The sequence below is a fragment of the Mobula birostris genome, chromosome 8 (genome assembly GCF_030028105.1).
Source record: "Mobula birostris isolate sMobBir1 chromosome 8, sMobBir1.hap1, whole genome shotgun sequence".
In the NCBI taxonomy this organism is placed as follows: Eukaryota; Metazoa; Chordata; class Chondrichthyes; order Myliobatiformes; family Myliobatidae; genus Mobula; species Mobula birostris.
In genome coordinates this window covers 170,464,749-170,481,785 of record NC_092377.1, presented here as the reverse complement: position 1 = coordinate 170,481,785, position 17,037 = coordinate 170,464,749, and the positions used below count along the sequence as shown (strand labels likewise).

At 45.0% G+C, this 17,037-nt stretch overlaps 1 protein-coding gene across 4 annotated transcripts in view; it reads right to left on the bottom strand.

Moving 5' to 3' along the window:
* The window catches only part of gmcl1 (germ cell-less, spermatogenesis associated), a 197,581-nt gene that overhangs the window by 47,199 nt on the left and 133,345 nt on the right, over window positions 1-17,037 (bottom strand). For 3 of the 4 annotated variants that reach the window (XM_072266824.1, XM_072266828.1, XM_072266827.1), the window contains exon 12: window positions 2,715-2,825. The exons of the other annotated variant lie outside the window; for it this stretch is intronic. In XM_072266824.1, the coding sequence (XP_072122925.1) occupies window positions 2,715-2,825 (111 nt within the window). The remainder of the gene's footprint in view (window positions 1-2,714; window positions 2,826-17,037) is intronic. 4 annotated transcript variants of the gene reach the window in all.

The window sequence follows — 17,037 nt, the reverse complement described above, 5'->3', positions numbered from 1 at the left end:
AGTCCCTGAGATTCACATTGCAGAATGGCACAGATACAGTCCCTGAGAGTCACATTGCAGAATGGCTCAGATACAGTCCCTGAGACTCACATTGCAGAATGGCTCAGATACAGTCCGAGACTCACATTGCAGAACGGCACAGATACAGTCCCTGAGACTCACATTGCAGAATGGCTCAGATACAGTCCCTGAGACTCACATTGCAGAACGGCACAGATACAGTCCCTGAGACTCACATTGCAGAATGGCACAGATACAGTCCCTGGGACTCACATTGCAGAATGGCTCAGATACAGTCCCTGAGACTCACATAGCAGAATGGCACAGATACAGTCCGAGACTCACATTGCAGAACGGCACAGATACAGTCCCTGAGACTCACATTGCAGAATGGCACAGATACAGTCCCTGAGACTCACATTGCAGAACGGCTCAGATACAGTCCCTGAGACTCACATTGCAGAATGGCTCAGATACAGTCCCTGAGACTCACATTGCAGAAAGGCACAGATACAGTCCCTGAGACTCACATTGCAGAATGGCACAGATACAATCCCCTAGTCATAGAGCAGTATAGCACAAATACAGTCCCTTAGAGTTACAGTGCTGTACAGCACAGATACAGTGTGCTAGAATCACAGAGCAATACAATGCAAATACAGTCCTTTTGAGTCACAGAGCTGCATAGCACAGGTACAGTCCCACGGAGTCACAGAGCCATACAGCACAGATACAATCCATAGAGTCATAGAGCAATCCAGCACAGATACAGTCCTTACAGTCCCTTGGAGTCACAGAGCAGGACAGCACAAATACAGTTCCTTAAGAGACTCTGGCATACAGCACAGATATAGTTCCCTCGAGTGACAGAGCAGAATAGCACAGGTACAGTCCCTTACAGAGTCACAGGGCAGTATAGCACAGATACAGTTCCTTGGAGTCACTGAGCAGAATGGCACAGATACAGTCACAAACATGAGAAAATCTGCAGATGCTGGAAATCCAAGCAACACACACAAAACGCTGAAAGAACTCAGCAGGCCATACAGCTTCTGTGGAAAAGAGTACAGCTAATGTTTTGGGCCGAGACTCTTCAGCAGGTCTGGAGAAAAAAAGGAGTAGATTTAAAAGGTGGGGGGGGGGCAGAAAGGAGAAATACAAGGTGATAGGTGAAACTGGGAGAGGGAGAGGTGAAGTAAAGAGCTGGGAAGTTGATTGGCGAAGGAGATACAGAGCTGGAGATGGGAGAATCTAATAGGAGAGGACAGAAGGCAATGGAAGAAAGAAAAAGGGAAGAAGCACCAGAGGGAGGCAGGCAAGGAGATAAGGTGAGGAAGGGAAAAGGAGATGGGAAATGGTGAAGGAGGGGGGCCACGACTGGAAGTTCGAGAAATCGATGGAGGCGACCCACACAAAATATTAGGTGGTGTTCCTCCAATCTGAGCGTGGTCTCATTGCAACAGTAAAGGAGGTCACGGATTTGACATATCAGAATGGGAACGGGAAGAGGAATTAAAATGGGTGGCCACTGGGAGCTCTCGCTTCTCCTAGCTGACAGAGCATTGGTGCTCAGCGAAGCAGTCTCCCAGTCTACGCCCAGTTTCACCAATATACAGGAGGTCACACCATTGTGTATGTTGGCAAGATACAATCCATTAGAGTCGCAGAGAAGGGCGGCATCGTAGATTGAAGTACTGGGCAGACGCAACAGAAGCATTTTCGTGCAGGTCCAGCGAAGAGCTTTACAAACCCAGGCTCTATAAAAGAGAGGTACTGCCCAGTGGAGTGGTAATCATCAGAGTAGTCTGAGTCAGAGTACTAAGGCTTTGGCTCAACAGGGCTTTGGTGAGAACAGGCGGAGGCAAGGTAAGTGGAAAAGTTCATTGCTTATTTCTTAAATAACTCTTGAGAGAATCAGGGGTATGTCTCCAGGGCCAGTGTTCTGTTCTGGGTGTCAGATGTGGGATTTGTAGGAGACTTCCAGCCTCCCCAATGGCCACATCTACACTAGGTGCATCGAGATGCAGCTCCTTAGAGACTGCATTAGGGAACTGGAGATGCACCTCGATGACCTTCAGCTTGTTTGGGAAAGTGAAACAGTGATAGGAACTACAGGGAGTTAGTCACCCCAAGGCTACAAGAAACAGATAAATGAGTAACTGTCAGGAAAGGGAAGGGTGAATGCCAGATAATGGAGAGCACCCCTGTGGCCGCCCTGCTCAACAATAAGTACTCTATTTTGAGTACTGTTGGGGGGGTGGGGGGAAACCTATCAGGAGGAAGCAACAGTGGCCATGCCTCAGGCATTGAGTCTAGCTCTGTGGCACTGAAGGTTAGGGAACTGAAAAGGATGGCAGCAGTAACAGTGGATTCTACAGTTAGGTGGACATATTGGCGATTCTGTGGACATGAAAAGGAAACATGGATGGTAGTTAGCCCTCTAGGGGCGGGGTCCATGATTTTCTGAATGTGTCCACAATATCCTGAAAAGGGAGCATGAGCAGCCAGGAATCGTGGTACAAATTAGTACCATTGACATAGGTAGAAAAAGGGATGAGGTCCTGAAAAAAGAATACAGGGACTTCGGAAGGAACATAGAACTCTACAGCATGTTACAGGCCCATCGGCCCAAAATGTTGTGCTAACCATGTAACCTACTCTAGAAACTGATTAGAATTACCTTATCGCGCAGCCCTCTATTTTCCTCTGCCTACCTTCCTATCCTTCTGATACACCGTGTATCCTTGGACGTTCAGCTCCCAGAGACATGCATCCTTCAGCCACGTCTCAGTGATGGCCACAATATCATTCCTGCCAATCTGTAACTGTACGACAAGATCATCCACCTTATTCCTTATGCTGCGTGCATTTAAGTACAACACCTTAAGACCAGTATTTGGTACTTTCACGAGAATGATTCCAGGAATGAAAGGATTACCATATGAGGAACATTTGGCAGCTCTTGGGCTGTATTATCTGGAGTTCAGGAGAATGCAGGGGGATCTCATAGAAACATTCTGAATGTTAAACGGCCTGAACAGATTAGATATGGCAAAGTTATTTCCCATGGTAGGGGAGTCTAGGACAAGAGGGCACAACTTCAAGATTGAAGGATGTCCATTTAGAACAGAGATGTGGAGAAATTACTTTAGTCAGAGGGTGGTAAATCTGTGGAATTTGTTGCCACGAGCGGTGTGGAGGCCAAGTCATTGGGTGCATTTAAGGCAGAGATAGATAGATTCTTAATTAGCCAGGGCATCAAAGGGTACGGGAGAAGGCAGAGGAGTGGGGATGACTGGAAGAATTGGATCAGCCATGATTGAATGGTGAAGCAGACTTGATGGGCCAAATGCCCTACTTCTGCTCCTATATCTCATGGTCTTATGGTCCCTGAGAGTCTCAGATTTGTACAGCACAGATTCAGCCCCTTAACAGACCGCAGTACAGCACAGATATAGTCTGATGGAGTCACAGAAACAGAGACAGAGAGATCAAGAAAGGGGAGGGAGGTGTTGGATCTCTCTGTCTCTGGAGACAGCTTATCCACTGACATCTATTACAAAATCACTGACTCTCACAGCTACCTGAACCACCCTCTTCCCATCCTGTTAGTTGTAAAAATGCCATAACCTTCCTTCTCTCAATTCCTCCGCCTCATCACATCTGCTCTCAAGATGAGGCTTTTCATTCCAGAATTAAGGAGATGTCCTCATTTTTCAAAGAAAGGGGCTTCCCTTCCTCCACCATTAACGCTGTTCTCAATCGCATCACTTCCATTTCACACACATCTGCCTTTACCTCACCCTCCCGCCACCCCACCAGGGAGAGAGAGCTTTTTCATTTCTTCAAATTTGGCCTTCTTCCAGTTCAGAACCTCAACCCTAGGACCAGATCTATCCTTGTCCATGATCAAATTGAAACTAATGGTGTTATAATCACTGGAACCAAAGTGCTCCCCTACACAGACTTCTGTCACTTGCCCTAATTCGTTACCTAACAGGAGATCCAATATTGCATCCCCTCTAGTTGGTCCCTCTATATATTGATTTAGAAAACTTTCCTGAACACATTTTACAAACTCTAAACCATCTAGACCCCTAACAGTATGGGAGTCCCAATCAATGTATGGAAAATTAAAATCCCCTACCACCACAACTTTATGTTTCCTGCAGTTGCCTGCTATCTCTCTGCAGATTTGCTCTTCCAAGTCTCGTTGACTATTGGGTGGTCTGTAATACAATCCCACTAATGTGGCCATACCATTCCTGTTTCTCAGCTCCACCCATAAGGACTCAGTAGACAAGCCCTCTAATCTGTCCTGCCTGAGCACTGCTGTAATATTTTCCCTAACAAGCAATGCTACTCCCCCACCTTTCATTCCTCTGCCTCGATCACATCTGAAACATCGGAACCCTGGAATATTAAGCTGCCAGTCCTGCCCCTCCTGTAGCCAAGTTTCACTAATTGCTACAACATCATAATTCCACGTGTCAATCCACGCCCTCAACTCTTCCGCCTTCCCCGCAATACTCCTAGCATTGAAATATATACACCTCAGAAGATTTTTACCACCATTCACAAACTTTCTATCAGCGGATTTGCTTAAACTTTCAACATCATTTATTTTCACTCCAGCCACACTGTCAGCTCTGGCACTCTGGTTCCCATCCCCCTGCAAATCTAGTTTAAAGCCTCCCCAATAGCACTAACAAACCTCCCTGAAAGGATATTGGTCCCCCTGTGGTTCAAGTGTAACCCGTCTCTCTTGTACAGGTCCCACCTGCCCCAGAAGAGGTCCCAATGATCCTGAAATCTGAAACCCTGCCCCCTACACCAGTTCCTCAGCCACTTGTTCCTCCTCCAGAGCATCCTATTCCTACCCTCACTGGCACCTAGCACAGGTAGCAATCCTGAGATTACCACCCTTGAGGTCCTGCTTTTCAACTTCCTACCGAGTTCTCTATACTCACTGTCCAGGACCTCTTCACTCTTCCTTGCTATGTCATTGGTACCGATGTGCACCATGACATCTGGCTGGTCACCCTCCCACTTCAGAATGTCATGCAATCGATCAGAGACATCCTTGACCCTGGCACCTGGGAGGCAACAAACCATCCTGGATTCTCTGTCACGACCACAGAACCTTCTATCTGCACCTCTAACTATCAAGTCCCCTATCACTACCGCTCTCCTCTTTCTCCCCCCTCCCTTCTGCACTGCAGAGCCAGACTCAGTGCCAGAGATCCAGCTACTGCAGCTAGTCCCAGGTAAGTCATCCCCCCCAACAGTATCCAATGCGGTATACTTGTTGTTGAGGGGAATGGCCACAGGGGAACCCTGCTCTGCCTGCCCTTTCCTCTTCCCTCGCCTGACAGTGACCCAATTTCCTGTGCTCTGCTCCTTTGGCGTAACTACCTCCCTGTAGCTACGATCTATAATCTCCTCATTCTCCCGAATGATCCGCAGGTCATCCAGCTCCAGCTCCAGTTCCCTAACGTGGTTTGTCAGGAGCTGCAGCTGGATGCACCTCCTGCAGGTGTCATTGTCAGGGACACCGGAGGGCTCCCTGACTTCCCACATCCTGCAAGAGGAGCATTCCAACATCCTGCCTGGCATTCTATTTACTCTAAACTATCTAGACTAAAAAAAAACTTACCAGAACCTACCCTGGCCTCAGCCTGCTCTCGCCGAAGCCTGTTTGAGCCAAAGCCGTCCCACTCTGACTCAGTCCACTCCGACGATGGCCGCTGTACATGGTGGTCTGCTTTTTAAACCTTGGTGCGCTACGTCACGCGCCTGCGCAGTGCAGACCCTTCTCCCCGAGCAGTGTTTAAAAAAATGACTTTTTCTACCCGATTTCTTCACTCCTTCTCAGCTGCTTGCTTCGACTGAAACTTGCAAAAGGCTTCTAGTTCTGTGAGATTCTTGGGCCGTCTTGCATGCACTGCTCTTTTGAAGCCTATCCACAGATTCTCGATGATGTTTAGATTGGGAGACTGTGAGGGCCATGGCAAAACCTTCAGCTTGTGCCTCTTGAGGTAGTCCATTGCGGATTTTGAGGTGTGTTTAGGATCATTATCCTGTTGTAGAAGCCATCCTCTTTTCATCTTCAGCTTTTTTATAGACTGTGTGACGTTTGCTTCCAGAATTTGTTGGTACTTAATTGAATTCATTCTTCCCTCTACCAGTGAAATGTTTCCCGTGCTACTGGCTGCAACACAAGCCCAAAGCATGATCGATCCATCTCCGTGCTTAACAGTTGGAGAGATGTTCTTTTCATGAAATTCTGCACCTTTTTTCCTCCAAGCATACCTTTGCTCACTGCAGCCAAAAAGTTCTATTTTAACTTCATCAGTCCACAGGACTTGTTTCCAAAATGCATCAGGTTTGTTTAGATGTACCTTTGCAAACTTCTGACACTGAATTTTGCAGTGAGGACGCAGGAAAAGGTTTTCTTCTGATGACTCTTCCATGAAGATCATATTTGTGCAGGCTAAATTTTCTTGAAGGTCTTCTGCAGTCAAACGGAGGTTTTGATTTGCCTTTCTAGCAATCGAACCAGCAGCTCTCTCGAAAAGTATTCTTGGTCTTCCAGACCTCAATTTGACCTCCACCGTTCCTCCGTTCCTGTTAACTGCTATTTTTTTTTGGGTGTGTGCGTCTGCGTGCATGTGTGATGTTGGCAGGACGGGGGAGGGGAGGGGAGGAGGAGAGGGGAGACTGGAGAGGGGAGAGGGGAGAGGGGAGAGGGGAGAGGAGAGAGGGGAGAGGAGAGAGGGGAGAGGAGAGAGGGGAGAGGAGAGAGGGGAGAGGAGAGAGGGGAGAGGGGAGAGGGGAGAGGGGAGAGGAGAGAGGGGAGAGGAGAGAGGGGAGAGGAGAGAGGGGAGGAGAGGAGTCTCCTCTCCGTTCAAGAGTCTGGCGCTTATATCACTGCGCCACCAGCCGGCTCTACCTGCCATTTCTTAATTACATTACAAACTGAGGAAACTGCTATGTGAAAACGCTTTGCTATCTTCTTATAGCCTTCTCCTGCTTTGTGGGCATCATTTATTTTAATTTTCAGAGTGCTAGGCAGCTGCTTAGAGGAGCCTGTGGCTGCTGATTGTTGGGACAAGATTTGAGGAGTCAGGGTATTTATAAAGCTTTGAAATTTGCATCACCTAGCCTTTCCTAACGATGACTGTGAACAAGCCATAGCCCTAACAGGCTAATTAAGGTCTGAGACCTTGGAAAAGTTATCTGAGAGCTCAAATCTCTTGAGGTGCCCAACTTTTGCATGGTGCTCCTTTCCTTTTTTCCACTCTAAAATTGTACAAAACAAAAATAATACACTAATCTTGCTTAAAATGGTGAAAAGAATGTTTCATCTTTAACTTTATGACTTTTGGCTATCAATTCATCTTCTACTCACAGTAACAGAAATTTTGACCGGGGGGGGGGGGGGCTGTACAGAACGGTGCCAGAAAGAAGACAGCAATATCATGGACTTTGATCGCGGAAGAAGCTACACAGCATCCATGGTAGGACCACTAAATTTAAAAATAACTACTTTCCCCAAGCAGTAAAGCTGATCAACACCTCCATTCACGAACCCACCCTACCACCACTACTTTATCATTTCCTGTCAGTTAGTTATGTACAGACACTCCTGTGCCTGGTATCAATTATGGACATGTATAAAAGCAAGGATGTAATGCTAAGATTCTAAAGGCATTTGGAGTATTATAAGCAGCTTTAGGCTCCATATCTAAGAAAGGATGTACTGACATTAGAAGGTCAAAGTTTAAAATAAATTTATTATCAAAGTACATATATGTCACCACATACACCCCTGAGATTCATTTTCTTGTGGGTATTCTCAGTCAATCTATAAATTAATAACCATAACAGAATCAATGAAAGACTGCCTAACGTGGGCATTTAACCAAAGTGCAGAAGACAACAAATTGTGCAAATACAAAAAGAAATAAATAACAATAATAATAAATAGCAACACAAAATTCAAAGTACAAAGTTCAAAGTAAAATTTATTATCAGAGTACATACACATCACCATATACAACCCTGAGATTCTTTTACTATGGGCATATTTAGCAAGCCTGTAGAACAGTAACTGTAAACAATGGACAGCAAACGGCGCAAATGCAGTTATAAATAAATAGCAATAAATAACGAACATGAAATAACAAGACAAAAGAGCTCTTAAATTAGTGTAGTTATTCCCAAGAGCCTGATGGCTGAGGGGTAGTAACTGTTCTTGAACCTGGTGGTACGAGTCCTGAGGCAATTGTAATTTCTACCTGATGGCAGCAGCAAGAAACAGCATTGCCTGGGTGGTGAGTATCTTTAACGATGGATGCTGCTTTGCTACGCCAACACTTTACGTATATGTGCTCAATGGTTGGGAGGGTTTTACCCATGATACACTGGGCCAAATCCACTACTTTTTGTAGGATTTTCCACTCATATGCATTGGTGTTCCCATACCAGGCCATAATGCAGCCAGTCAGCACACTTTACACTACACATCTATAGAAGTTTGCTGAAGTTTTTGATGAAGTACTGAATCTCCGCAGACTCCTGAGAAAGTAGAGACGCTGTCGTGCTTTCTTCAGAATAATTATAAGATGGGTTCAGGACAGGTCCTTTGGGATAGTGACACCCAGGAATTTAAAGTTACTGACCCTCTCCAGCTCTGATCCACCAATGATTACCAGCTCATGGACCTCTGGTTTTCCTCTCCTGAAGTCTACAATCAGTTCGTTGACCTTATTAACATTGAGTGAGAGGTTGTCGTTATTACACCACTCAGCCAAATTTTCAATCTCCCTCCTTATATGCTGATTCATCACGCCCTTTGATGCAGCCCACAATAGTGGTGTCATCAGCAAACTTGTATATGGTGTTGGAGCTGTACTTTGCCACACAGTCATTGGTGTAAAGCGAGTAGAATGGCTAAGCACACATCCCTGCAGTGCTCCTGTGCAGATGAAGATTGTGGAGAAGATATTTCTGCCAGCCCAAACTGACTGGGGTCTATAAATGAGGAAATCCAGGATTCAATTTCACAAGGGGCATTGAGGTCCAGGTCTTAGAATTTACTGATCAGTTTTGAGGGATGTTGGTGTTAAATGCTGAGCTGTAGTTGATAAAGAGCACCCTGATGTATGCATTTTTGCTATCCAGATGTGGAGTTGTGTGAAGAGCCTATGAGATAGCAACAGGTCTACAGCACATGTTTCAGGAGGTGAACTGGAGCGAATCCAAGGCAGCACTCAGCGGAGCTGATGCATTTCAACACCAGTCTCTCAAAATACTTCATCACTGTGGATGTAAGTGCCACTGGGTGATAGTCATTTAGACAGGTTACCATGTTCTTCTTCACTGGTACAACTGAAGCCTGCTTCAAGCAGGTAGGTACCAAACACTGCTGAAGCGAGAGGTTGAAGATATCTGTGGATACACCAACTTTTTGGTCAGCACGGGTCTTTAGTACTTGGCCAGGTATTCCATCTAGACTGGATGCTTTCCTTGGATTCACTCTCTTAAAGGCAAGCCACATGTCATCTTCAGTTACTGAGACCAAAGGATCATCAAGAAACACGGGGTGCGTAATGGTTCCTCCCTGTTCTAGTGATCAAAGTGAGCACAGAAGGCATTGAGCTCAGCTGGAAGCGAAGCTATGCTGTTCCCCGTGTTGCAAGATTTAACTTATTTTTGTAGGATTTTCCGTTCAAGGACAGTGGTGATTCCATACCAGGGAATGGTATGATGCAGTCAGTATACTCTCCACTATGCATTCATAGCAGTTTGTCAACGTTCTAGATATCATGTTGAATTTCCTCAAACTCCTAAGGAAGTAGAGGTGCAGAGGTTGTTTATGAGCAGGATCCCAGGACTGAAAGTGTTAATAACATATGAGGAGTGTTTGATGGCTCTGGGCCTATACTCGGAGTTTAAAACAAAGGGTGGTAAAACTTTCCAAACATCAGCAGGCCTATTTAGAGTGGACGTGGAGAGTGGTGAACCTCTGGAATTTGTTGCCGCAGGCAGTTGTGAAGGCCAAGTCTTTTAGGACACACTCAGACCGCGCATGGTGCTGATTTGTCCAACGTAGTTACTTAATTCATTGAAATTTTTTAAAGTAACAAAAATCCATTCTAAACAACATTTAAAACTTCTCAAGAGCGGCTGCCATTACACTAAACATTCAATTAGCCAATGAGAGCGCTTTACATACGCTCACAGCCAATCACATATTAGTTCATGCTCTGCCTCCCCTGCATATGTAAACATTCTTGCTCTCTCAACAATTTCTTCCAATTTTTTTCCACCCATCATGTCTGGAAAATGGCCTGCAACTTCCAGTGAGGGTAGTGCATCTGATATGTCTAGGAAAAGCATTAGCATGGATGTGAAACTCCTAGAATTTCAGCCAGAACCAGTCATCCAAGACATCGCTGACTGGCCAGTGAAGCGGGAATAGAGGACGTTAATGATGACGATGTTGAATAGTTATTGCATTCTCATGGTGAGCGCCTTAATAACCGAGAACTTCGAGAACTGGCAGACCAACACATCCTGGGTGAAGAGGATGGAGCATAGATGGAGAAGAGGAAACAGCAGCAAGAAACCTCACCACAAAATTCCACAGCACTAGCATCACTACGATCACACAAATCATGGACCAGTTCATCGATAAAGACCCTGACTGGGACCGAAGCAATAAGCCAAAGAGAAGTGCTCTCAACATGATTTCCTGCTACTGAGAACTGCTTCACGAGAAGAAACTTAAGTCAAATCGCAATGCCTTCTTGAAGAAGAAACCAAGGTTAGAGGAGCACCCATCGCCTGGTCCCACCACCCGCTTCCCTCAGCTGCTTTGCTGATGTACGGGTTAGGCCTATTTGCACGTTTGTTACTCCACAAATGACTGTGTATGCATAAAATATCATATATCGTGTGTTTTTCTTTTAAATTAGGCACACACGTCCATTTTCATTATGTTATAATGACCCTGCATAGCGATGATTTACATAGCACTCCACCTCCAAGGAATGCATCCTCAGCATTAAGCAGGGTCAGAGTGTACTTAAGGCAGAGGTTGATAGATTCTTGATTTGTCAGAGCATGAAGGATACGGGGGTGGTGGAGTGGGAGTCAGGATTTTGGGGCTGAAACAGAAAATGGATGAAATGGTGGAGGAGCCTCGAAGGGACAAATAGCCTAATTCTGCTTCTATATCTTATGGTCTTATTAGGGATCAGGATGGTAAGTTGTGGGCATACTATATTGATGCTGGAACTGTGGCGGCACTTGCGGGCTTGCCCCAGCACATCTTCAAACTGTGTTGGTCATTGAAACAGGTGATGTATTTCATTATATATTTTGATGTTTGATGTTTCTACGTACATTTGAAAAATAAGGCTAATGACAAGGCACCCCATGCAAGGCTTATTGAGAAAGTAAGGAGGCACGGGATACAAGGGCACATTGCTTTGTGGATTCAGAATTGGCTTGCCCACGGAAGGCAAAGAGTGGTTGTAGACAGGTCATATTCTGCATGGAGGTCGGTGATCAGTGGTGTACCTTAGGGATCTGTTCTGGGATCCCTTCTCTTCGTGATTTTTATAAATGACCTGGAGGAGGAAATGGAGGGATGGATTAGTAAATTTGCTGATGACACAAAGGTTGGGGGTGTTGTAGATAGTGTGGTGGAATGTCAGAGGTTACAGCGGGACATTGATAGGATGCAAAACTGGGCTGAGAAGTGGCAGATGGAGTTCAACCCAGATAAGCGTGAGGTGGCTCATTTTGGTAGGTCAAATATGATGGCAGAATATAATATTAATGGTAAGACTCTTGGCAGCGTAGAAGATCAGAGGGATCTTGGGGTCTGGGTCCATAGGACACTCAAAGTGCTGCACAGGTTGACTGTGTGGTTAAGAAGGCATAAGGTGTATTGGCCTTCATCAACTGTGGGATTGAGATCAAGAGCTGAGAGGTAATGTTACAGCTGTATAGGGCCCTTGTCAGACCTTCTGGTCACCTCACTACAGGAAGGATGTGGAAACTATAGACAGGGTGCAGAGGAGATTTACAAGGATGTTGCCCAGATTGGGGAGCATGCCTTATGAGAATAGGTTGAGTGAACTCGATCTTTTCTCCTTGGAGCGACAGAGAATGGAGGTAACCTGATCGAGGTGTATAAGATGATGAGAGGCATTGATTGTGTGGATAGTCAGAGGCTTTTTCCCAGGGCTGAAATGGCTAACACAAGAGGGCACAGTTTTAAAGAGCTTGAAAGTAGGTACAGAGGAGATGTCAGGGGTAAGTTGTTTTTTTTTTTTTTTTTACACAGAGACTGGTGAGTGCATGGAATGGGCCACTATGGGCTGCGATGGTGGAGGAGGTGGATACAATAGGGTCTTTTAAGAGACTCTTGGATAGGTACATGGAGCTTAGACAAATAGAGGGCTATGGGTAACACTAGGTAACTTCTAAAGTAAGTACATAAGCATTGTGGGCTGAAGGGCCTATATTATGCTGCAGGTTTTCTATGTTTCTTTTTAAAGCCTGAATGATTTCGTGGGACACACTCATCCACAGCTGTTTTAATAAAGTCTGTAACAACCTTGGTGTGGTCATTCAGGTCCTCAGATGAGTTCCTGAACATGGCCATGCCCACTGACTCAAGGCTATCCTGTAAACATTCCTCTGCCTTCTGCGACCACCTCTTAGTTGTCTTGATCTCTGGAGCTTACTCAATAGGCTGAGTGGCCTAATTCTTATACAATCAATGTATTTATTGTGTTTTTTTAAATTATGTTCTTTGTCATTTTTTTGTGCTGCATCAGATCTGGACTAACAATTTTTTTCGCTACCCTGACACATGTACTGGAAATGACATTAAACAGTCTTGCTGTTGTCCACAAATTTGCTGATCCAGTTAACCACGTTATAATTCAAATCACTGATGTAGGTGACAAATAACAAAGGACCCAGCACCAATCCCTATGGCACACCACTAGTCAGAGAGGCAACCATTTATTACTGCTCTCTGGCTTCTCCTACAAAGCCAATGTTTTATCCAATTTACTACCTCATCTTGAATGCCAAGTGACTGAAACTTCTTGCCCAACCTTCCATGCACAATCTTATCAAATGCTTTGTTAAAGTCCATCGGGAAAACATCCACAGTCGTGCCTTCATCGACTTTCCTGGTAACTAGCGTCCTCAGCATCCAGGACACTTTCAAAAGGTGATGCCTCAAAAAGGTGGCATCCATCATTAAGGATCACCCAAAATATGCCCTCTTCTCATTGCTACTATTAAGGAAGTGGTCCAGCAGTCTGAAAACACACACACAACAATTTAGGAACAGTTTCTCCCCTCTGCCAACAGATTGCTGAATGGACAATAAACCCATGAACACTGCCTCAATATTTCTTTTTCTATTTCTGTACTATATACGTAACTTATAGTTTTTATTATTACGTATTACAATGTACGGCTGTTTCAACACAGATTTCATAACATATAATTTGCATTAGCACCGGATCAATCAATTCACAGAGAGAGCAAGCTTTGCACAGGTCGGGGAGAAGAGAAAAATTTTTTTAAAAAAGCGTTTTGCGGGTTTCGGCGCATCAGCAACAGACCAATCAATTCGTGATTCATTAGCAGGAGCAAATAAAAGTAAAGCAGTGTCAATGCAGGGCAGCCATTGCGTGTGGGAACTTTGACGAGGCTATGGCAAAGAGACACAGGTAAGTACAGGTCGACCTTCTATAATCCAGCACCATTGGGACCTGAGGAGTGCCGGATTAGTGAAAATGCCAAATTACAGAAGGATTACATTAAGCAATAGCTAACCGCCTTATCATACCTTTAAAATATCATGTAAATCAGTACAAGTTAGATAATAATGAAACAGAAGTATTAAATGAGTAGCAAGTGAAATTTTAATAAAGTAATATACTGCACAGGCACAGATAAAATAAAGGATACTGGTAAATGTACAGGAATTAACTTATACAGAACAGTTGAGCACTTCTGCTTCTAAAGTGAGATGTTTAATATACCTTCAGGCAAAGTTATATGTCTGCAAGTGTGGGGTTGTCAGGATCATCAACATCTTAATCTTGAAAAATGAGTGAAGCATCAGGAACTAGTGCTGAAACTGGAACAACAGTTTCTTCAAAACTTGTTGATGTTGGTGGCAGCAACCTGGGTGAGCAGAAACAGAAGTCGGAGAAAGGAGGCCTTCTATACGCCACATTTCATGTGACCACCAAGTGGCCAGGGATTCAGCGCTGGGCTCTTCCCTCTTCACTCGCAGTTAATGAGGGAATCCTCATTAGTTTCTTTTCCTCCGCTTAGTAATATGCTTAAATTCAGCGGGTCGCCACGTCTGATCTGAGGTCGTAGGTAGAAGAGAACAGAGTGCCAGCCAGGCGATGCCAGAGGGCAGTGTGTGACTGCCGGCAGGCGGGCGAGAAGGCGGATCGACCCAGCGCGTGCCACTTCCCCCGCCGCTGGCGGATGAGATGGGCAGGTGCCAGGTGGCCACGCCTCATGCAAATGATATTAATAAATGCAGGAAAACAAGCAAGAATTGCCTGTCTGTGCTTATAAGAGCGTGTCAACATGTGAACAGATCTAGCGCAACCAAAATAATGCGCAGCAGATTGGTACGGTGGCCTGGGAAATTGAAAATTACAGTTGCGCAAAAAATTTGAAATCAGTGCCAGATTATTGAAGGAACCGGATTACAGGTTGTCAGATTAGTGAAGGTCGACTGTAGGCTTTTGTAGTGGTTGAATAAAAAGTCACTAAATTACAGCTAATTAAATAAAGGGAGGATGCAGGATCAGGTGATGTGCTGTAACTGCACGATGTGGGAGCTGTTGGACCCCATTGTGGTTCCTGGTGACCACATCTGCAGCAAGTGTTACCTGCTCAAGGAACTCAGGCTCAAATTTGATGACCTGGAATCTGAGCTTCAAACGCTGTGGCACATCGAGGGTGGGGGGGGAGAGAGTTACCTGGATTCTCTGTTTCAGCAGGTAGTCACACCCATTAGATTAGCTGCCTCAAATTCAGTCTGTGGTCGGGGACAAGAGGGTGTGACTGCAAGTGAGGCAGGTAGTGGGATCCAAGAGACAGTGCTGGAGGAGCCTGCGTGGATGACAGTGCTGGCAGTAGGATGAGCAACCTAACTGAAGCACCATAGTTTAGGAAGCCATTGAAGAAGGGGGAAAGATGAGAAATGTAGTGGTAATTGGGGACAGTATTGTCAGGGGAATAGACAGAGTTCTCTGTTGCTAGGATAGAGCATCCTGAAGGCTGTGTTGCCTGCTTGGTGCCCGGGTTCAGGACATTTTATCTGATCTGCAGAGGAATTTGTAGTGGGAGGGGAAAGATCCAGTTGTGGTCCAAGTGGGTACCAACGACACAGGTAGAATGAGGAAAGAGGTTCAGTTGAGGGAGTTTGAGCAGCTAGGGACTACATTAAAAAAACAGACCAAAAAGATATTAATTCTGGATTACTACCTGAGCCACATGCAAACTGGCATAGGATCCCCTGATGAAGGGTCTCGGCCCAAAACGTCAACTGTACCTCTTCCTAGAGATGCTGCCTGACCTGCTGCGTTCACCAGCAACATTTATGTGTGTTGCTTGAAATTCCAGCATCTGCAGATTTCCTTGTGTTGGCATAGGATCAAGAAGGTTAGAGAGCTAAATGCATGGCTCAAGGATTGGTGTGGGAGAAGTGGGTTTGAATTCATGGGAAATTGGCACCAGTATTGGGGAAGGAGGGAGCTGTACCAATGGGACGGGCTCCACCTGAACCCTGATGAGACCTGGATCCTAGTGAGTCACATAACTAGGGCTGTGGAATGGGCTTTAAACTAAGTAGTTGGGGGGGGGGGTCGGTTCAACAGATTGAATAAGTATGGATAAAGTAAAAAAGAAAAGTGTGGACAAAGATAAAGAAAAAACAAAAGATAAAAAAAGTAAGAATGGCATGAAGAAAAGTCAAGTGAAAAAAAGTGAAAGATGACAAGATTTTAAACGCACGTTGTATTCAAAACAAGGTCAGAGAACTTGTGGCTCAAATCAGTACAAAGAGGTATGATTTAGTGGCCATTACAGAGACGTGGTGGCAGGGTGGAGAGGACTGGGAATTAAATATCCAACGATATCAGATAATATAGAAGGATAGGCAGGCAGGTAAGTAAGGTGTGGTAGCGCTTTTAATTAAAGATTAGATCAGGGTGATACTGAGAGACGATATAAGACCTAAGGTGCAGAATGGTGAATCCATCCAGGCACAGATTAGGAATAGTAAAGTGAAAAAAATCACTGGTGGGATTTGTCTATCGGCCACCGAATAATAACACTACAGTGGCACAGGCAACAAACAGAGAAATATCTGAGGTATGTAAGAATGGAACAGCAGTCATCATGGGGGACTTTAACTTGCGCACAGATTGGGTGAATCAAGTTGGTCAAGGCAGCCTTGAGGAGAACTTCATAAAATGCATCCATGATGGCTTTCTTGAACAGGATGTTACTGAATCTGCAAGGTAACGTGTTATCTTACATCTGGTCCTGTGCAATGAAACAGGTAAAATTTGTGATTTTGTAGTTAGGGATCCTCTTGGAAAGAGTGATCACAGTATGACTGAATTTCTCATACAACTGGAGGGTGCAATAGTTCAATCTAAAACCGGTGTATTCTGCCTAAACAATGGAGACTACAATGGGATGAGGGAGGAGTTGGCCAGTGTAGACTGGGAACACAGGCTATTTGGTGGGACAGTTGAGAAACAGTGGAAGACTTTCAAAGAGATTTTTCACAGAGCTCAACAAAAGTATATTCCAGTGAAAAGCAAGGACAGTAAGGGTGGGGAGAGACAGCCTTGGATAACTAAGGAAATAAAAGAAGGCATCAAACTAAAAGCTTGTGCATACAAAATCATCAAGAGTAGTGGGAAACTGGAAGATTGGGAAACCTTTAAAAAGCAACAA